This window comes from Malus domestica, chromosome 05, assembly GCF_042453785.1.
Source record: "Malus domestica chromosome 05, GDT2T_hap1".
Lineage (NCBI taxonomy): Eukaryota > Viridiplantae > Streptophyta > Magnoliopsida > Rosales > Rosaceae > Malus > Malus domestica.
Genome location: NC_091665.1, coordinates 44,017,805 through 44,038,204, shown reverse-complemented (window position 1 = coordinate 44,038,204; position 20,400 = coordinate 44,017,805). Strand labels below are relative to the sequence as shown.

Below are 20,400 nucleotides of genomic sequence, written 5' to 3'. Positions count from 1 at the left end.
TAGTTTGATTTCTGATGCTCATGAATCATATGATGATAGCCAAGAGATATTAAAATGTCTGTAAGAAAATTATCGTAGCTAAGTCACCAGCTCGTTCTTTTTTTTTATTTTTTTAAAAGCTTATTTTTCGAAACACCCACTGAAACTCACTTCGATCTCACTTTTCCTCTGAAAGTTGAAGACGAAAAAAAAAAAGAGGATTTGTAAAACTCGTCGTTTCCCGTATACCATAAAAATTGAGCTCAAATATTTGGGTTGTACTTTTACAAGTCGATGCATGAAGTCATTTCCTATTTGACTGATCTTGTTCATAACCTTCTAATTCAATTAATGTACAACAATTAGGCAAATGATGCACACATCTCCATCGATCTTTACATAACGAAGGCTCGCCATGGCTGTTTGTCTAGGGATGCTGGTCAAGGTTGTGGCTGTTATAATCATCACCGTCCATTGCACCATCATTCTCCACCATTGAAGCAACAGAGAAACTCCACACAGAAGCACAGTTTTCATCACCTGCATATCACGGGACAATTAACCTTCTATTAGTACAGTGAATCACTGACCCTTTCTTATGTTATCCAGAGAAAATTACGCATGCAGCTCAGATAAACCGGCTTAGGAGCTAATGACAAACTTCATTCTTTTAACAAGTCATATCATGTAGCTTCATGCAATCTAAAGTGCCTGAGAAGACTGGGGGACATAACACCACGACAAGTTCAACGGAACAAGGACAAGATGCAGATTGGGAAAAAAAGAGTGGAGAAAATGACACGAACAGAAACAAACATGATTTATGTAGGAGACTAAAATTGGAAGGATATACAATGTGATTTGTCAGAAGTATCTCCGAAAGGCATTAGGGTTATAGGAGGTACCACTCAGATGCAATTTGTCATTGCCACCATCAGGATCAACAAATCTTCGATGCCCTGAAGAAGTGGTAGCCATTGGCAGAAAGGGATGAAAGGAGATTCCATTAACAGTATCTGTGTGGTGTATAGAACAGAAGAATGAGTCAGCAAAAGAAGAGACTAAGGTTTATTGCAGTAGCACTTTAACAATTTTCATAGGATATGAAATGAATTACCCAATGCCGCTTGGAAGCCTGATACCCATTGTCCAGTTTGCAGATCATAGATATGCACAACACCGTCCTAAAACACATATACACGATTAAAAAAGTTGTTTCATTACATCCGAAATGGGGTTTGGAGTTTTGACTTGGTTTATGGCATCATATTTGGACACTGAAACATAATTCAAAGGTAAGACGGTACCTGACCACCTGTACAAAGATGGCGTCCAAGTGGCTCAATATCAAACAAAATCCGTTGGTTGGTATCTTCCGATGACCTATATAACCTGATTCCAGGGGCAAATAAAGTAACATGAGCAGAAGAGACCTCCAATGTACAAAAAACTATATATCTTTCTAAACTAAACCACTAAAGAAGGAAAGAAAAAATATCTTACTTGTACACAACATCAACTGCTTTGCGTATATCCCAGCATAATATATAAGGATCCTTCGAGTAATTTATGGAAGCCAAAGTCAATCACATTTAGAATCGAATGCAAGATCACAAATGCTAATATATTACATATAATACGTTAATAAATTTCCATGTGAAGAATAAGTCACACTATAAACTGACAGTTTTTACATAGAACTGGTTTACCGTATATCCATTAAATAACGGAGAGACAGAAAAAATTAAAACAAAAAATGATGGAGCATGTAAAAGCATTTACCTTTCGGGCTCCAGTATATAAATAATTTCCATCCTTTGAAAACTGGACCTGAAAGCAAAAGCTTCGGTTCATCTGTTGAAGTTATGATCAAAGTGAAATGCACAATAAGGAATGATGACTTACATGTGTAATCCCACCTTCATGACCATGCAATACATACAAGGGTTCCATATTATCTTCGCTATATATTGCAGCAGTTTTGCTGTAAGAACCTATAGCAAGCATTCCACTATGGGTTGGACAAAAAGACATTGCGGACACTATACCTGTCCACAATAAAAACGTTGAGAAATGTGCACTTGCACATCTTCGTAATTTATCATCAGAAATTAGAGATAAATTGATAACATGTACCCGTTTGGCCTTCTTTGTTTCCTTGAAGTGTCGAATATTGTTCAAAATCCCTACCAGGGTTATGTAAATCAAACACCCGAACGGATTTGTTGTATCCAGCAAAAATCCTACAAAACAATTGAAGTCACATAAAAACGAAGTAGAAAACATGCAATTGAATTATATAACCTTTGAAAAGGAAAGGAAAAGAATATTGCTTACTTTGTTCCAGTAGAATATTGAAAAGGAAAGGCAATTGAAAAAGCAGCCGTGATTTCATCCACAGCATCATAAGCACGATAAGTGCAACGTAGCTGCAATTTCAGCCCAATACCAATGGTGTAATAAGATATACAAACATTAAACCAAAAAATACATAGAAGAGCTGTGTACACATGGGAAAAGAGTGATCTAGATTTGTAATAATGAGCCAGCACCTGTCCAGAAGAAGCATCCCAAAGATGAATGGGATGGTCACGAGATGTAGTTGCAAAAACACAGGTAACCGGGTCTGCAATGTCGTAGAAAATTCCAAATCAAGCTTTAGCTTACAGAATCATATCAGCCACTCTAAAGTAAATAACCTGAATATCAAGTTCAGGTTCTCATCGTCACAATAAAGAATAAACTTAACAAATTGTCCCCCCTTAGAAGAGTTACAAAAGTACCTGAAGCAGACATGTATGGGTACCAACAGAAGTCGTATACAGACTCTCCCTCGTTCACAACAAGGTTTGCAGCATACGAATCTGCAGCTTAAGAGTACAAACATAAAATGTCTAAAAAGATGATTACACTTACATGCAAATACAAAACCAATCAAACATAGCTCGTCCCCGAAAATTTTCATTCAAACAATACCAACCATAAACTTTCAGGTAACAAGTCTTCTATTGGCAGATTGGCATACAATAAACTCCAAAGCAAATATATTTCGGGGCAAGAACTTACCTTCATCAGCAGCTACAGAACACCCATGATCATTCTCACTCCCATAATCTGGTCTGATAAAAACGAAACAAGAGTAGAGTTAGCGAACACCACCGTCAGCGATTTTCGAAAAGGTTGGTTTTTGAACTGCATTTTGAGTTCTGAAAGTCAGAAACAAAATCCCCAAATTGTAACCCAAATCAAACGGCAATGCTCTACTCAAAATCCATACAAAAATAAGACAAAAGCCGTCAATCGATGAGAACTTACAATGCGAAAACCCGAAGCGTGTTGTCCTCGGAACTGGTAAGAAAGCACGACCCATCCGGCGACCTACGCCGGAAACAAAAAATCAAACCCCAAACAAAAAGACAACAAATTTATGAAAAAAAAAATCATGGGAAAGTAAGGCGGATGCAAAAGGAATTACCATGTGACGCCCTTGAGAAAGCTGTTGGGAATTGGGGAAGTTCGGAACTGGTGGCGGAAGTGGAAGGCTCTGTGCGGATGAACATCGAACCGAATCGCCGGCCAAGAGTAGCCGTCTTGCTGTTGCTGGGTTGGGTGTTCTGTAATTTCTGCGTCTGGGGAAGGCGAATTGGGTTGGTGCTGCTGCCGCTCTTCTTCTTCGGCCATCGTTCAAGCTCTTGAGGCTTGCTGATCAGCTATGAGTGAGAGCTTGCTGGGTTTGGGTATTACCGCCAAAAATAGGGAATGCTGCTTCAGTTTTTTTTTTTTTTGGTACATCCTGATACGAATTCGTCCAGATTCGAACGTACCACATTTCATTTATACGTGAAGAAAAATATCATCATATCATAATAACAATACTCCTTCAATTTTAAGCAACGGAATTTACCTTGAATTCTTTCTCATTTTTATGGGCCAAAATGTAATATTATATACTCTCTATCTATTTTGGGCAACTTTCCACTTCGATGTATATAAAGTAATTTTTTGTATATAAAATGATTGTTTACGTTTAATAACTTTTTCGTACGTTTCTACTTTTAAAATTTTGTTATTTTATTATGGTTACATTTCAATGATGTAGTTAAGCTAATGAGACCTTATTTTTGAATTGCAACAATAAGTAAACTACAAGATTTAAATCGCAACATAACAATTATAGGTCCAAAGTGATATACTCCATATAAATTACAAGTGCCCAAGTGATATAAGGGATATTTCATGAGCAAGTAGCAACTCAGTCGTTGTAGTATAGTGGTAAGTATTCCCGCCTGTCACGCGGGTGACCCGGGTTCGATCCCCGGCAACGGCGTATTGTTTTTGTTTTTATTCAAATCTCTCTCTCTCTCTCTCTCTCTCTCTCTCTCTCTCTCTCTCAGAGCACTGCTTCAGTTCAGTCACCATCTCCCTCTTCCACAACGCCGGCGTTTTTGCTCCCATTCATTCCAGTGTTAGCAGCAGGGTTTTATTGCAAAGCTCTCTGCGCTTGCAGATTTAGCCATGGAAACCGACGAGGCCCAGCGAGTTCTTCCCTTTCAGCTTCAGTTCGACAAGCCAGCCGCTTCTCAGGTTTTTCTCTCACATTATATTAGTCATCAACGGAGTTTGAATCCACGCTGTCATGCAATGGCTCGACACCTTTTCACCACTGTGGTAAAGGGTCACTTGATGCCTCTTTGTCGTGCATGTTCTCTTCCCAAGTTGCTCTTCAATAAATGATACTTTCCGAAATGTGTACATTTAGGACTCTGTTGTTCACCTGGAAATGCAGAGTGAGAAGGTGCGCAGTATACCTCATTCCGTCGTTGCTCCCCTGGCAGTCAGCTGTAAGTTCTTAAAATTGTTTCTCAGTAAAAATCGAACAAGTTCCTAAAAGAAGTTGCTCTGAAATTTCGGTTGAATTTTATTGTAACAGCGTCAAGAGGCGTGGCCTGTGTTTTCGCTGCAAGAAAACGTGTTTTGGTCTACATTCTGGACGAAGACGACGATGAGTCTCAAATGCAGAGCGATTGCATTGTAATTTACTCCCAGAACAAATATGTTTTGCATGCTCTTCCTTAGCGCGTATCATATTTTTGTTTTGGCCCGAATAATATGTTTTAGGTCATCTCCAATCGATCCGGCCAAAAGGTTATAGGGCTAAAAATAGCTCGGAATACGAAAACCATCTCCAACCGAGGACTAGACCAAATGACTTGTGGGCCATATTGGGCCCAAACCCCCAAATCAGGCCAGCCCCCCTGGTCATTTCCAACTAGCCCTTTAGCATCAGAATGTCAAGCTTAACATTTTGTCAGCCCTCCACCCCAGCCCATTTGAATGTCAACGGCTACCTGGTGTTAGCATGAGACGCCAACTAGTAGCGGCCAGCTAACTTTATGTTGTCGTCAGGTTACCGTTGGAATTTGAAAATTTTTTTTTTGAAGAATTAAAAAAAAAAAGTTCTAATTTTTTTTCCTATAAATACCTTCATCATTCCTACAAAATTGAAAACTGAAGATAAGAAATGCCACGTAAATAAGAATCATATCTAAAATTTGCACAACCAATTACATATCGACACGTGGCACTCGAAATCCTATCTAAAAAATTATTAAGATTATATAAAGATAAGAAATCTGAAGAGTTACTATTTTTAGTGACACGTGTCACTCAAAATCCTATTCGAAAAATTATTGAGATTACATAAAGATAAGAAATCTGAAGAGTTACTCACATTAGCAACGCGTGTAGCTCAAAATCCTATTCAAAAAATTATTGAGATTACAAAAATATAAGAAATCAAGAAGCTTATTCATTTGGCGACAAGTGACACTCAAAATATGTACAAAAATCTTATTTTAATATGGTAGTTTAATTTAATTAACCATATTAATTTAATTAAAATAATAATAATAATCAATTATGTTTGGCCAATGACCCTTTGACCCTCTCGGTTGAAGATGGTATAAAATATAACATAACACTGTTCATTAAAATATAATTTCTTGCAGGGCTATAAGGCTAAAATGAACCCTTTGACCCTCCTCCAGTTAGAGATGACCTTACATTTTGTTTCTCAGCATGCATCATAATTTTGATCCCCTGTTGCGAAGTTCGAAATTTAAATTTTGTAAATATGAGACGGAGAGAACTGAAGATTGACTAGTTCACGTATTCTAAAATTAAAAGACTTTTAACTCAATCGGTTAAGATTGTAGCACATAGAATTTAAATCAACATAAAACCTCTTATTAAAAGCATAATACAAGGCCAGCACACTAGCAAAGAAGTGTAGAATTCACTTCCCCTCGTCCCCTCGTCCCGTCTTGGTTTCGGAACTTGCAAGCAAGAATGTTGTAACAACACCCTCTGCAGTAAAACACAACAGTAAAAGCGAGGTGCGAATGGAAGACATAAGCTTACTGCACATGAACTGTACAACCGAGAGGTCCCGAGATGTCCGAAGCATGTATTCCAAGAAACATCACGAGCTCTCGAACTTGAGGTTTTACTCACCAACCATAGTCCTCTCAGTTAGAAACAGCGGCGTGACAGGAATAAGGTAGGCAGGGGGAAGCGAAGCCTAGAGACACCAAAATCGGATCAGCTTTGCCTCGTACGAGTCATATTTATGAATCATCCAACTCAACAAGCTGTGCCCGTCTCTCAGCAGCCTTCTTTCTGATGAATATGCCCCATCTAAGGGCTGCCTTGAGCTTGAGCCAGCCAACAACAGCTTTCCCAGACGAACGGCTATGATCATCATCAACACTGTAGTTCACTTGTGGAGTGGGCACGTATGGTGACGAATATGGATAATTGTCTTCAGTGATGTTCATGGAGGCATGACCATAACCGTGGCCTTGACCCTGACCGCCCATGTTAAAGATATGAAGTAGACGCTGCATATCTTCATTTTCGAGAATCTCGTGGCTCCTCATACGAATTTCTTCCTCTGGGAAGAGATCCTCGGCTCCCCTATAAGAAGACGGATTGGATGTACCAATATTCTGGAACCCAGATGTGGACGACTGTGGTGGACCAAGGGCAAGCATGTTTTCATTTCTTTGAAACTGAGCCTGGTGTGAAGTGATAGGCTGCTGATTTTGTAGAGGGAATGGCAAGCCATCGAGCTGACTGGGAGCACTGAGATTTAGATTCTGTGACTCTACCGAGAATCTGTTAGCCATGCCGTCAGTATAACCTAGAGAGAAAAAGACCATTTACACACATTAGCAACGGATGTTTATCCAAAACACACAAGCCACTTACGAAAATCACAAATTTTCAGGTTGGTAGCCGTGACTATTAAAAGAATAATGCAAGCACCGAATATTCTTATTTGTGTATAATGACCCCCAGGCTTTGGTCCCGGAGGCTGAGGATTAAATTTTGTTAGAAAGTAATTAGATACAATTATTTTGTCGCAAGATATACCTCCCACATTTAGGCCAGAATCCATAGTAGGCGGTTCTGAAGAAACTGAAGCTGGCAGGCTAGGTAGAGTGAACTGCTGATCAAATGAGTTTGGATAATCCTGCGAGGCCGTTGGGACCTCAGATAGAGAAACATCGGGACTCTTCTCCTGCTTAAGAAGAGACTTTCCATCGTACTCCATAACATGCATCCAGTTCTCATATGCCTTTGTTACCAAACCGTCCACGTAGACCTGTAAGAAACACAAAAATTCACAAATCAACCACTTTGAGGGGTCATGGCTCATTACTACTTTGTATCATTTTAGATACATTAACCAGGGATGTAACCTGTTCAGTCAAAAGAGTGTTGTTTACAGATAAAATAGCAAATGCATATGGACTGGATTCTTAAGTGCGAAGGGAACTCCAATATGGACAAAATGAATCCTATCTCAATAAGTTTACAAGCTTTACAACATTTGACAAGTAGCATCACTCAACCACAAGAAGGAACACGAAATTATAAAACATAGCAAATCCAGACACTATAAAAGATACATGAAAACAGGAAAAGAGAAGTCATATACCTTCTGAGCGTCCGAGAGAGAATCAGCTGAGTAAAATTGTTCATTGGTAATTAGGCCACTCAACTCGTAGATATTGTTAAAAACAACACCAACGTTCCTTGCATCCTCAGGATAGTAGACATAGAGTTTCCCGCCTAGAAGACAGGTTTTTGCATGCTGTATGAGTACATCCCACATCTTATTCGACATGCCACTTCCAAGAATCTATCACAAATGGGCATAAAAAATATTAGGAATTGCATTTTCGAAATATGAACTTGACAAACAAATTCCAAAATCTTACATTCCGCAATCTCTGCGAGTCTCTAACCACAAGTCGCAGGAAGTCTTCAACTGTAACAATTCCAGCTTTATTCAGTCTCTTGTGGAATGAGCCATCTTTTCCAATTTTCTCCAATCTCCAGACCTCATCATTTAACGCAGGAGGGTAGTGTTTCTTGTATACTGTAAAAACCAAAAGAAAACTTGCCATGTTTATTTTTTTTTCAACTAACAAAGGAAATGTTAAATAACACTAATTATTAACTCACATTCCCCACGGTGATCCTTAACAGTAAAGGCATCTGTTTTTGCTTCGCGTATACGAATGTTGTCGCAATAGCCTGAGGCAACTTTCAGTCCTAGCCTAAACTTCCTGCTCCTAATCCAGCTAGAATTATCGGTAAATGTCAATTCCCCTAGTGTTCCTACACCTTCCTTCAGTGTCACTTGCAGATCGCCAGTAAGAAGTGGCCTCTTCCCTTCACGCTCTTTTACTACATGGCTCTCAAATTCTTCTTCAGTCCAGTTCTCATCATCCTCGTTGTTAAAATCACCTTCAAGCACAACAACGTCAAGTTTCACTGCTGACTCCGGGCCTGATGTCACAACATGCTTTGTATTTGCATCAATCAAGACAATAGGGATTGCAGAACCCCACTCCCCTTCTACTTTTCCACCAGTAAAAAGAGGAAGGGACAACCTGGACCTAAAGTGCAGCTGCAAGTCACGTCCATCGGGCCCTCCAATTTGTTTAGGAGAAGACCTGCTATTTTTAAACCCATTATAAGAACAAAACTACTGGCATGCAGCACTGATTAAATGAAGAAAAAAAAGGGAAACAACCATGGATCAGAACCCATTAAAAATAAGGGATGAAAGGGGTTGATACCTTCCAGTAAGTTTGGCAGGGCCTAATTTTGCTAAAGCACGCTCCACCTCTTCACTAACCTGTTCAGCAAAATAAGTAAGAAACATCAACCAATGCTTCAAACACCGTATGCACATATCAAAGGATTAAATCCTCTTCACTAGGCATGCAATTAAAAATTTGTCAAGCAGTTACAAAGTCATACACACCAATACTTTATCAAGAGCCCTTATGACTTATAGTAGGCATTCAGCTTGCCTTCAACACAGACACTTGTTGACAGCTGAGTCTTTGACACAAACGAAATGCCTCTTTTCTATGTCCGATGTTTAGGTCAGATAAATTTGCCACTAAACAACGCTTCACCATTTTTGTATGCGTATGACGTAATGAAAAATAACATAGAGCAGCCAAATAAAAAAACAATTAAAAGTCATTTAAACCTCTTCTATCCAGTGACGGATTAGAAAGCAAAAAGTCCATAAGAAATTAGAATGTCTTACAACTCTGCGTAGAATCGGCTCCAGTGACGAGCAAAGCTTCTGCAGACTATCCACCTTGAGAGCTTCAACAATTACACTGCATTAAGTTGAACATTCTCAATAAACAACGTTCACATCCATCGTTCATAAGACATTCAATTCATTATCCATTCAAGACTTCAAGCGACGCGCTTTCTCAGATAAAACACAACATTTGAAAATATTTCATGTCCAATTTTACATTTCAGCTGAATTACAAATAGAATACATTAAAACAGTTACCAAATCAGTTGTAATTACATCAAAATCCAAGTTTTTAACAGAAAGAAAAAGTCACCTGGCGAGAGCAGGCCGTTTCCTATCCGGCTGGCCTTCTTCAGCTGAAGACGAATCCAAACTTCGTTTCTCCCTCGCCATGCTATTCGATCTCTCCATGTACCTCGTCTGCATCTTCTTTCACCGTCCTAAAAAACTTAGCCTCCTGTTTGGTTGCTGAGAAAGTGAAAGGAAAAAGAAAAACAATCACACAAATACTTCCAAATCACTCAGAGCTAACTTTCACCTTGACTTGAAGATTCAAGATTCAAATTTTCAAAATTCCACTTCCCACACGCAAACACACACACACACCAGTAAACAAACAAAAGTCAACAGAACGACTCGGATTTCAAATCTTCAATTTTCTTCCGTTTTCCGAGCAGCCAAACAACAAAAACCGATCCAAAAACACAAGTCGTTCTCCGCTTTATTCCATGTGCGGTACGTGCGGAATCGAATTCTCGGATAAGGAAAAAAGGAAAAGTAAGAAAAAGCGAGCGGGAAAAAGTGAGAAAAAAAAATGAACCTGAGAAATATTTGAGAGAGGAATCCGAGAAGTTTCCGCGAAGCGTCGGCGAATTTTCTCCCTCGCTAGCGTCTCTGAAACAATTAATGAGAGAAAGAGAGAGGCCTTTTTGTCTCTGTGCTGCGGATACAGCCACTCGCTCGCGCTTTTGTATTTCCTTTCTCTTTCTTTTTTAATTTTCTCGCATTTTCTCTCGATCCAAACAGTGGCGAATCTCTTGTTGCCGCCTGGTCGGTGGCTGAGATCTTTTGCGGGAGGCCATCGGCGGATCGGGACCGTTGGAGCGGTTGAAGTTTGGGAATCTTATGAATTTTTTATGGTTTGGCCCACGTGAGTCTTTGGGTGGACTTGTGTGTTTGTCAGGGTCCGGAGGATCTGTGTGTTTCGGTGATCGTAGCCGTCCGATTTATGATTTTTATTTATTTATTTTATGAAGGGCTTCCGAAGAATGTCAAACATTTTGCTTATGGTATCAAACTTCAATTTTACTTCCTGCAAACTGATAAGATCAAAGCCCAACAGTAGTTACAAGGTCCGACCTGAAAATTTGGAAGCCCTGGGCAAGGTTTCGAATAGGGGGCTCAAAACTTCTTTGTCTAGACTCTTTGTACATTGACATGTATAAAAAAATTCGATAAATAAATGAAAAAAATTCATTTCTACACTAGATATTATTAAAAATTAATATAAAAAAAAGATATACAAACATTACTTAAATATTACTCGTTTCGGGTTTTTAGCCGCAAATATACTAATTAAGTTTACATAATCTAATTTTTCAACCAATTCAGACCGAAACAAGTGTGACATCCCACATCTTCCAGGGGGTGGATCCTGTAAGCCTTATATGTATATTCTCATATCTACCTAGCACGAGGTCAGGAGTCCCTACCCAGTACGCTAAATTACAATCATTTTTTTAATTGTTACAATGTTACTTATTACGTTCATTAAATGAATGAACGGTTTGATACAGCTGGGGAAAATATTAAAGTGAAGAGGATAGTTTTCATCTACGTGTAAAACTGTAGTTAATTGTGGATGAGGGGGAAAAAGCAAAAAAAAAAAAAATTGTGAAAAATTATATTATTGCCTCCGATTTTATAATTTGATATTTTTATTAAAACCTTGCATAAGAGTAATTAAGACTTAAACAAAGATGCCCAGATAAGGCTAAAAGAGGATAATGTTAAACACCCATTTTAATAAAAGGTCAAATACAAAGACTCCAAATGCAGCATACAAACAATATTTGGCTACTCAAAAATGAGTAGGAATTCCTACCCAAAACCCTAAGTATTTTAAACACGAGTTTTGTACTTACGATCCGAACCGTTTATACTATGAATCACACTGTAAAGATCATCTTTGCAAAAAATAAATTAAAACTAAGGCTGTTTAGGTAATCTATTGTAACAAATACAAACACGGTTCGTAATGTTTTTACCAATTTCTTTCATTGTTTTATCTCTTTCACGCTGCAGCTTGGGCCGTGATTTGCGCTTTGCAGCCTTTTTTGGAGGTTTCGTCTTCCTCACAGGTACATTGTGCTTTTTAGAAGCTCCAACTGATTCGGGTAGTCTTTTTGTCTCGATCACTTTCCTCCTCTCGAAAAATCTCATGTGTTGTCACAGTGACTTTCATCTCACCATTGTCATACGTTGTTGTACCTTAAAGCAATACCAAAGGTTAAACCCAAATTCTGATTAAGCATGAGCTGAAGCAATACAGTATGATGAACTGAATCCACACCTACTCATATAAAATCCCAGGGTGGATTCACCAATAAGTTCGTATATGTTTTCACAACTACCAGAACCTTGCAACCCTAGCAAAGCGGAGAACCTTGTTGGCTGGAATCACCCACTATAAAGAAAACATAACTCCCCTTCTTGCGTGCACGATTACTAAGGGTTTTGTGATCGGTCAGAAGTGATGTGATTGTATAGCAAGTAAGAAAGATTAATGCAGTGCCCTAACTTTGTTGCTGTCCTTAATTATTGAGACCTCGTGACGAGAACCTCTTTCTGATATCGGTAAGTTCACAAACTGATCAGTGTCTCATTAAACCAGAGAACCAACCAGTGAAAAGTAAACATTATAGGGTGATCGACAGCAGGGGTTAGCAGCACCAGAGGTCTCACTAATCTCATCATCCTCGTGCTCCTCAACACCCTCATCAACCTCATCAGCTGCTGTATCGATCCCACCACTAAGAACCAGACAGTGAAAACTTAGATTTGTTTGGTCACCAAAAAACAACAGGCAAAAGAGGCAATCAAACGGTTAAAAAAAAAAGCCATAAATCCCAACCTTTTTGCGCAGCTCGAGACGCTTCCGCCGCAGCGCCTCCCCTTGCTTCTTCTCAGCTTCCTTTCTCCTCTTCTTCTTCCTCTTGGGAAACCCAGACACGAAATCGCTCCACGAACCCAAAACAAGAAAACTTCAAAACCCAAAAATTCAAAAAACCCAATTCACAAAATGCGAAAAGAAGCAAACTTCAGAGCTTAGATTTCATCTCTGAGCAAAATTTGTGATGGCGGTTTTTTTACTACCTGAGTTCTTTCTCGTTAAACGTGACGACGAGAGCCTTGTTTTTCAAAGCCCTCTTCTTTATGTGACGGCTTCGGGGATTTACGGACGGAATCGCTTCCTCTTCGACCTTTCCCGCCGCCATTGCACAATCGGCGCTCACCGCGCCCAAGTGCTTGCACTTGTGGTTCAAGAGGCCGGTTCGCGTTCGTTTTCTTCAGTAGATTCGGCTCGGCCCGAAACTTTGGATTTGAGTATCCAGCCCAAAATGGATTTGTATGTTTATATTATGCTATGGACCGTAAAGCCCGAAGACATTTTTTTCCCCTACGGAGTGATCATTTTCTACCGCATTTGAGCCTTCTCACCTTTTAGAGCAGGGATGTGCTATCCACATACCCTATTTTACTTCTCACACACTCTTTGATAATTTTTGTCCGTTGATCTTCTTCAATTCATCCCTTGATAATTTCTGTCCGTTAATCTTCTTCAATTCATCCGATCGGACGGCCGAAAATTAAGAAGGTGTGTGAGAAGTAAAAAAGGGTGTGTGGATATCACACACACCCCTTAGAGCAATTCCACCCCTAAAAACTTTGCGCCAACACCTAGTAAACAAGGCTCTCGTGGATTTTATTAAAATATTATTAAATTTTATTATAAAATAATAATTTGCTTTTTTAATTTATGACTTCTTCTATCTGACTCCATTCTTCTTCTTCTCTTTGACTCCCGTCTTCTTCTTCTTCTTCTTCTTCCCACTTTTTCCACTTTTTTCTTCTCTTTGTACACCACGTTGTCGAACCCACCCTACTTTGAACATGGACACCCACCATCTTGGACCTGCGCACACTGTAAACCCCCAAAAATCAACACCTACATATTCAAAAATTCATCGAAAATATACAAAACGGAAAAACAAAATTCCAATTGCAGGAAGATCCGAGTTAATCAATCGATCGACGACAATCCAAGTTGTAGGAAGATCACGATTTGGAAGGGGACATGGTGTTGAATATATGGATTTATCAGGGGAAGGGGGTTGATGGGTTCCAGGGATCGGGATAGGGTTCCAGACGTCGGATAGGGTTCCAGATGAGAGAGACGATAACCATGACGTTAGCATGGCATCAAATGAGCCGTCTCCTTCCTCTGTCGATTTTAGGCGGGCTTGTGGACTGACTTGAGCTGGGTGCTAGTCTATTCCACGGGCTATAGTGGATTGGCTGAGTCTCAGCCTTTCCAATGGGTGCCGGCCTCTTTTGCTTCCGGTGGAAATGCTCTTATTTAGCCTAATCAAATTTCTTGAATACGGATCCTCTTTGTGAGGATTCTGATGATTCTTGAATCGTGTCCGTTTATTATATATTGTGCGGTCAGTACTCATTTTAAATATTTTTATTTAAAATTAAAGACAAACAGTACCTGACAAAAATGACCACATAATATATGATGAACGAATACGATTCACATATCTCATGATCCTCACCAAAAGAATCCGGAGAGAATCTTGTTGGAAATTTCTTTACAAGAATTGGGACTCTAGGAAGAAGCATCGGCTAACTCCACACCAACAACTGTGGCAAGTCACCTAGGCAGTGAATCGGGTTGAAAGTGAAAGATTAGTAATTTAAAATTTCTTAACGTAACCACTACTCATTTGGCTCATTGTTGTTGGGTATATATCGTGTTGAGAATTCCTGTGTCATATTTTACTTTACAAAAACGAAAAAAGTGATTCGAATTCAAATGTATAGAGGAGAGCACATTCATTTTACTTAAACAAATACTTTTTGCATATTAAGCGTTAAAATGAGGACATACGATATTTGGATAATTACACATACATCCTCTCGTATTTATTCATGTATGCTTCACAAATATTGTGGCTTTTATATATATATATATATATATATATATCTCTCTCTCTCTCTCTCTCTTTCTCTCTCTCTCTCTCTCTCTCTCTCTCTCTCTCTCTCTCTCTCTCTCTCTCTCTCTCTCTCTCTCTCTCTCTCCCCCCCCTCGCGTAGTGTTCAATCCGATATAGAAACAACCATTGAAATTTGAATCCACTCTCTCTCTCTCTCCTGTAATTGTTATTTTTTTCTTTCAAATTACTATAAAAGTATTTTATTTTTGGAAAATTAACTAAAAGAGTAAATTCGTCATTTAGGGTTGTGTGAAAATAAATTAAACTTTATGGAGTATATGTGTAATCAATATCCGAAATGCCGATAATATCGGCGATATTTCGCCTATATTATCGGTTTTTCACGTTACCGATATTTTAATAGGTATCAAACGGGTTTTCGTCAAAATATCGCGATATTAGCGATAATATCACCGAGGCTCCGTCGTCGCAACGGCAGCCGAGGCTCCGTCGTCACAACTGCCAAGATATGTGCCTCTCTCTGCAATCCACACTTAGACCCATCAAAATGAGCAATCCCTTTTCTCCGGAGGTGGCCGGAATATGGGTTGGGTGTCCTTGGGGTCATCGGGGTTCCTCTGCGCGTCGTTGTGCTTCCCAGAGACGGAGGAGAGGGAGGGAGAGTTCAGGAGGGTGGTGGAGATGCTGCGCTGGCATCGGGGTGGACGAATTTGGGTGTGCCTGGGTGTGGGTGAGATCGGGGAAATGGAGTCCTCTATGTAATTAATCCTATAAATGACATTTCCTTTGAAACCCTTCTACTATAAACCAATTCAAATTTGCATAGTATCCCAAATGGAAGATAAATTTAGGGGGTAGGATTCTCTCTCCTCTAAATTCCCCTTCCTTCTGTCCCCTCCTCTCTTATTTTCCTTTTTGTTTTTTTTCTCTTTATAAAAAAGTCAACACAAGATGTTAACGTAACTTAAATGTAACTGTTCAAATAAAATGAGAGAAAAATATAAGAAAATTTGACGTGAAGAGAATCCAACTCCGAAATTTAGATACAAGGACTCTCTAATTAAAGCAAATATACCCGACGAAAACGACGTAATGTCAAAATTTAAGAAGCGAATCGCGTTATCAGACAACTCTACTGGGCCATACCCAAGGACAAGTCACAAGTCATTCATCTCGTGCACAACAATTGGATATAAACTTTGGGCCCAACGCCTCTTTTCTTCATCTTTTGTGGTACCCACAAAAGCTCAACGATGCTTTGCTTGCAACTAATTTCAGTTTTTTTCTTTCTGGTTTTTCGGTAATTTTAATTTGCAACCGACTTCGGTTTCACATTAAACCCGGTTCGCTTTCGTCCAACCGAACCCGTTTCTCCGCCAACCAGCACATAAGAATAAAGAACCCACATCAGACTTTTCAGGCCCCCAAACCAAAACCCCTCAACTACCCCGGAAGACTTGAACGACAATCCAAACATGGACCGACCCGGACCCGAGTCTGCTCCCCCGCAACCCCTACTTTCCGACCGGGTCCTCATAAGCGGCGTCGTCACACCCGTGGCTCTATTCTCCGACGGAGTGCTCCAGTGGTCGGAGAGAAGTCAACGGAGCTTGATCGTCGAGAAGGAGGTCCTGGGGTTCGCGGCGGAAGGTCCGAAGATTAGGATAAGAGCTTTTGTGGAAGGCGGAGCTGGAATCTGCTGTGGCGCGAACAGAGGAGCTGTGGCGAGGAAGGACTTGGTGTTCGAGCCTCTCTCTGAGGACTCGCACAGGCTCTGGTGCCAGAAGCTCGGGGATTACATCGATTCTCTCGGTAATTTAATTTGTAATCGGCTTGCGTCGTGTTTGGTTGATAGGAAAATGCAGGAAAATGAAACGAATATTTGGAAAAAGTTTGACTTTTCACTTCTGGGTGTTTGACCGTTGCGAGATTATTTTGAATTTCCGTTGTTCTCGTTCTAATTTCTTAACTCAAGCTCGTTTTACTCTAATGATCACTTAAGCGAGATTAATTATTGAAAATAACATGAATTTATGGTTTATTGTTACTTTCTTGCGTATATGGTGATAATATAGGTGGTAATTTATCCTCTTTTGCACAGGACGGCCAAAGAGGCTGTTTGTTTTTGTGAATCCGTTTGGTGGTAGCAAATCTGCTTCAAAGATTTATGTTGATCACGTAAAACCTCTTTTCGAGGATGCCGATATCCAATTTACGCTGCAAGGTTAGGAATTTCCTTCAATGTTTTGCTTATTAGTTAATAGTTGATGTGTGGTACTGAATTTTGGATCTGTGAATTGCCAGTCGAGTTAGGGTTTCCCTTTTCGTAATTGGTTTTTTATTGAATTTTCAGAAACTCAATATCAACTACATGCGAAGGAAGTTGTGAAAACACTAGATCTTTCAAAGTATGATGGCATTGTTTGTGTTAGTGGGGACGGAATCTTGGTTGAGGTCGGTTTCCAATGATCAGTGGCTATGTGCATATGATTTCGTTGCAGCTATAAGAAACATGAGCAATGCAATATTGTGATTGAGCACATGACTCTGTCGAGGAATCAAATTACTTACACTGACGAACTTTGTTTTATTTCTCTTTTCCCTCAATGAAGTTAGATTTTGTTTGCAGGGAGAGCTGCTGGTAATTTGGTAAACGTAGTGTTATGTTTTTTGAGCAAACGTTAAGCTGTGATGGTTTTTAACTGAATTAAGTTGTGTTATTAGACTGTAAAACAAATATAATCTCATGAAGAGTGCTTTTTTTATAGTACATTGTTTGTCTTCAGAATTATGTGCTTATATTAAGCTTATGATTTTCTTCTTACAAGCATTGCACTTTTTAGTAGGTAGTAAATGGACTCCTAGAGAGAGATGATTGGGACGCTGCAATAAAGATTCCTCTTGGAGTAGTTCCTGCAGGTTCCGTACTCTTTATTTCTCAATTTTCTTTGTATTTAACAAAACATTTCTCGGATAATTAGGTTGATCATTCATGTTATAAAAGGTGAGGGCAAACTTTGCTAGTTTGCTTCAAACAGAGATAGTTATTAGTCTGTTTTTTGTTTTTAAAGTTAATTTCTGACGAGATTCTCTTCATTAGGTACTGGAAATGGAATGGCAAAATCTCTTTTGGATTCTGTTGGTGAACCTTGTACACCATCTAATGCTGTCCTCGCCATTATTCGAGGTATATATGCTGTCTGTCTATCGTTATACTGTGCTCAAAACATTATGATTGCACCCTTTCTCTTCCTATGTTGGTAATTCTTTTGATTAATGAGTTTTTCTTCTTTATGGTTTATTTACGGTCAGGGCATAAGCGTTCACTGGATGTAGCTACCATCTGCCAGGGGAAGATGAAATTCTTCAGTGTATTGATGCTTGCATGGGGTAATTCAAAAGTATCACCCCACTGGATAGTGGAATTAATACTTAAGTGAAGTAGAGTTTCTAATCGTACTGGCAGAATTCCTATCAGAATTTCTGGTTCTTGCTGCAACTGAAAAATGTAATATGTTACCAATAAAGCTTTATCTGCTTTCAGGTTTAGTGGCAGATGTTGACATTGAGTCTGAGAAATATAGGTGGATGGGAAGTGCTCGACTAGATTTCTATGTAAGTGTACACCTCTCATTTGTTATGGTCTAGTTTACTGGATTACTCCGTTGCTAATGCAGATGTTCATGTTTAATTAATCTGATGTTGGGATGGTATTGAATGGCAAGACACTAATAATTGTCTATGTATTTTAGGCTGTTCAACGTATTGTGCATTTGAGGCAATATAATGGATCTATCTCCTTTGTGCCTGCACCTGGCTTTGAAACTTACGGAGAGCCTACTAGTTACAGTAATGCCAGTGAACCTACCAACCAACACAATGCAGGTGCTCCAAATCAAGAGGAGCCTATTAGCATTCGACAGCATGGCTATCCAGGGCCTGATATTAACTTGGCTAGCATGGACTGGAGAACTATTAGCGGACCTTTCGTTTCCATCTGGCTTCACAATGTGCCTTGGGGTGGTGAAGACACAAAGGCAGCTCCTGATGCCAAGGTTGGACAGTAAAATTGTTTAGCATCTCTTTCAGATACTGCTCCACTTATACTGTTTTGGGATATTTATTTAAAACTCAAATAATTCACCACGTATTTGTGCTCCTTTGCAGTTCTCGGATGGTTATATAGACGTGATAATGATGAGGGTCTGTCCAAAATTATCATTGCTCTCGTTGATGTCTGGGTTGAGCACAGGAAGCCATATCAAATCACCATATGTCCTGTACTTCAAGGTCAGCAAAATCAAACTATCGAACATTTACTTTGATTTAAGATTTTGTCTACCTTTTGGTAAATAAGAAGCTTTAATGCCTTTTCGCTTCTGTTTATGTTATTTATTATCTTGCGACATTCTGCAGGTGAAAGCATTTATTTTGCAACCTGGTCCTCTCACCGAGGACCCAACTAAGGAAGGGATAATCGACTCAGATGGCGAGGTCCTGGCTAGAGGCAAAGGAGCATACAAATGTGACCAGAAGACATTGATGGTCTACGATAAACTTCAAGTAACTGTGGATCAAGGTTTAGCTACTCTGTTTTCCCCGGTATAGGATGAACTATTTTTTATCACAAATTCGATTTTGGTAACAGTGAGAAATTCCGAGCAGAAAAAATTTGTCATCCAACCCATACGTGTAAAAATCCGCAAGGAGGATACAAGGGATTCAGATCGATGAGGCATATTCTCAGCAACTTGCTTGCCGATAAGTTATTTTGCAATAGCCACTGATTGTTGTCGATGTAGCGTGCAGTTTATCTTTCACTCTTTTTGCTTTGATTTTTCAATTTCTTTTGTTTCGAAACAGATTTGTAGTACAGGAATGTATAGGCCGCTGTGGTCGATACAGAGACGATTTGTATTCGACTAGTGTAATACTTGTATACATTTGTTCATCTTAATAAAAATCTGAAGCCCTTGTGTGAAATGCAGATTGCTGTTTCACTTTGCTTGTGAGATAATGTGGTACAAATTTCTTCGTTGTCTCTGGTATGCTAAATATTTGGATTTTTATTTTCTTTTTCTGAATGCATGAAAATGGCTTTTTGCACACAACTGGGGGAAGAACTTGGGAAGGGCTGCCTGGCAGCGCTGTCAAATGAGAGATTTTATCGTGTAATCGGTTGTGTATTTATGTATATTTATTTGTCTCATCACGTTACACAAAAGATTTCCCCTCACAAGAGCAGAGCCGGCCCTGATTTTGTGCAAAAGGTGCCACTACACATGACCCCGATTCGGAAGGGCCCCCAAATTTTCTTTACATGTAAACAAATACATATTATATACTTAAATGTGCAAGATAATGATAATTAGAGTATCAGTGCTACTGGTGTAGGCCTTCAATCTTCTTGTATTTGGTCTAGGTTTGAGTCCTTGTGGAACTATTTTGATATTTTTAAGTTTTGCAAATTTATTGAACTTAAAAAGTTAGATAAGTTTTACACAAAAAATCATGCAACCTTTCAACTATTTTGCTATTTTT

At 39.3% G+C, this 20,400-nt stretch overlaps 3 protein-coding genes and 1 non-coding gene across 11 annotated transcripts; 2 read left to right on the top strand and 2 right to left on the bottom strand.

Annotated features, from left to right (window-relative positions):
- Positions 1–200: 200 nt before the first annotated feature.
- Positions 201–3,837, bottom strand: LOC103427841 (uncharacterized). Of its 4 annotated transcripts, none has more exons than XM_008365924.4 (14): positions 3,455–3,837; positions 3,295–3,357; positions 3,046–3,098; positions 2,763–2,843; positions 2,532–2,605; positions 2,317–2,408; positions 2,116–2,222; positions 1,885–2,027; positions 1,762–1,809; positions 1,483–1,535; positions 1,287–1,371; positions 1,097–1,163; positions 885–995; positions 201–519 (listed from the first exon to the last, which is right to left on the bottom strand). In XM_008365924.4, the coding sequence occupies exons 1-14, from the start codon at positions 3,658–3,660 to the stop codon at positions 407–409; spliced, it is 1,296 nt and encodes a 431-aa protein (XP_008364146.1). In that variant the 5' UTR covers positions 3,661–3,837; the 3' UTR covers positions 201–406. The 4 variants fall into 4 exon arrangements, with proteins under 4 accessions (XP_008364146.1, XP_070678933.1, XP_070678932.1 ...); XM_070822832.1 differs by having other exon boundaries at positions 1,885–1,973; XM_070822831.1 differs by having other exon boundaries at positions 1,885–1,973; positions 2,763–2,849; positions 3,455–3,791.
- A 397-nt stretch (positions 3,838–4,234) lies between these two features.
- TRNAD-GUC (transfer RNA aspartic acid (anticodon GUC)) lies at positions 4,235–4,306 on the top strand. The gene has a single exon. It is a non-coding gene; the product is annotated as a tRNA-Asp (tRNA).
- Positions 4,307–6,128: 1,822 nt separating this feature from the next.
- Positions 6,129–10,721, bottom strand: LOC103427840 (calmodulin-binding protein 60 D-like). Of its 5 annotated transcripts, none has more exons than XM_008365921.4 (9): positions 10,437–10,721; positions 9,930–10,084; positions 9,614–9,689; positions 9,132–9,190; positions 8,512–9,008; positions 8,265–8,425; positions 7,982–8,185; positions 7,414–7,645; positions 6,129–7,180 (listed from the first exon to the last, which is right to left on the bottom strand). In XM_008365921.4, exons 2-9 carry the CDS (start codon positions 10,040–10,042, stop codon positions 6,606–6,608), a joined length of 1,917 nt encoding a protein of 638 aa, XP_008364143.1. In that variant the 5' UTR covers positions 10,043–10,084; positions 10,437–10,721; the 3' UTR covers positions 6,129–6,605. The 5 variants fall into 5 exon arrangements, with proteins under 5 accessions (XP_008364143.1, XP_017185741.1, XP_008364142.1 ...); XM_017330252.3 differs by having other exon boundaries at positions 8,512–9,005; XM_008365920.4 differs by having other exon boundaries at positions 10,223–10,555.
- Positions 10,722–16,099: 5,378 nt separating this feature from the next.
- On the top strand, positions 16,100–19,842 carry LOC103427837 (sphingosine kinase 1-like). Its single transcript, XM_008365915.4, has 10 exons — positions 16,100–16,671; positions 16,961–17,083; positions 17,213–17,313; positions 17,706–17,778; positions 17,960–18,046; positions 18,172–18,249; positions 18,404–18,474; positions 18,612–18,914; positions 19,027–19,149; positions 19,276–19,842. The coding sequence occupies exons 1-10, from the start codon at positions 16,335–16,337 to the stop codon at positions 19,465–19,467; spliced, it is 1,488 nt and encodes a 495-aa protein (XP_008364137.3). The 5' UTR covers positions 16,100–16,334; the 3' UTR covers positions 19,468–19,842.
- The last annotated feature ends 558 nt before the right edge of the window (positions 19,843–20,400 follow it).

Bases quoted from the DNA above. Each gene is read 5' to 3' on its own strand.
- LOC103427841 (XM_008365923.4), bottom strand. From the start codon at position 3,660: ATGGCCGAAGAAGAAGAGCGGCAGCAGCACCAACCCAATTCGCCTTCC. The intron at 3,358-3,454 runs GTAATTCCTTTT...TTTCCGGCGTAG, and splicing joins TTTCTCAAGGGCGTCACATG to GTCGCCGGATGGGTCGTGCT. The intron at 2,028-2,115 runs GTACATGTTATC...TATTGTGGACAG, and splicing joins AAACAAAGAAGGCCAAACGG to GTATAGTGTCCGCAATGTCT.
- LOC103427840 (XM_008365921.4), bottom strand. From the start codon at position 10,042: ATGCAGACGAGGTACATGGAGAGATCGAATAGCATGGCGAGGGAGAAA. The intron at 9,191-9,613 runs GTAAGACATTCT...TTTGCTGAACAG, and splicing joins AGCCGATTCTACGCAGAGTT to GTTAGTGAAGAGGTGGAGCG. The intron at 8,186-8,264 runs GTAAGATTTTGG...CATTTGTGATAG, and splicing joins ACTCGCAGAGATTGCGGAAT to ATTCTTGGAAGTGGCATGTC.
- LOC103427837 (XM_008365915.4), top strand. From the start codon at position 16,335: ATGGACCGACCCGGACCCGAGTCTGCTCCCCCGCAACCCCTACTTTCC. The intron at 16,672-16,960 runs GTAATTTAATTT...TCTTTTGCACAG, and splicing joins GGATTACATCGATTCTCTCG to GACGGCCAAAGAGGCTGTTT. The intron at 17,314-17,705 runs GTCGGTTTCCAA...ACTTTTTAGTAG, and splicing joins GGGACGGAATCTTGGTTGAG to GTAGTAAATGGACTCCTAGA.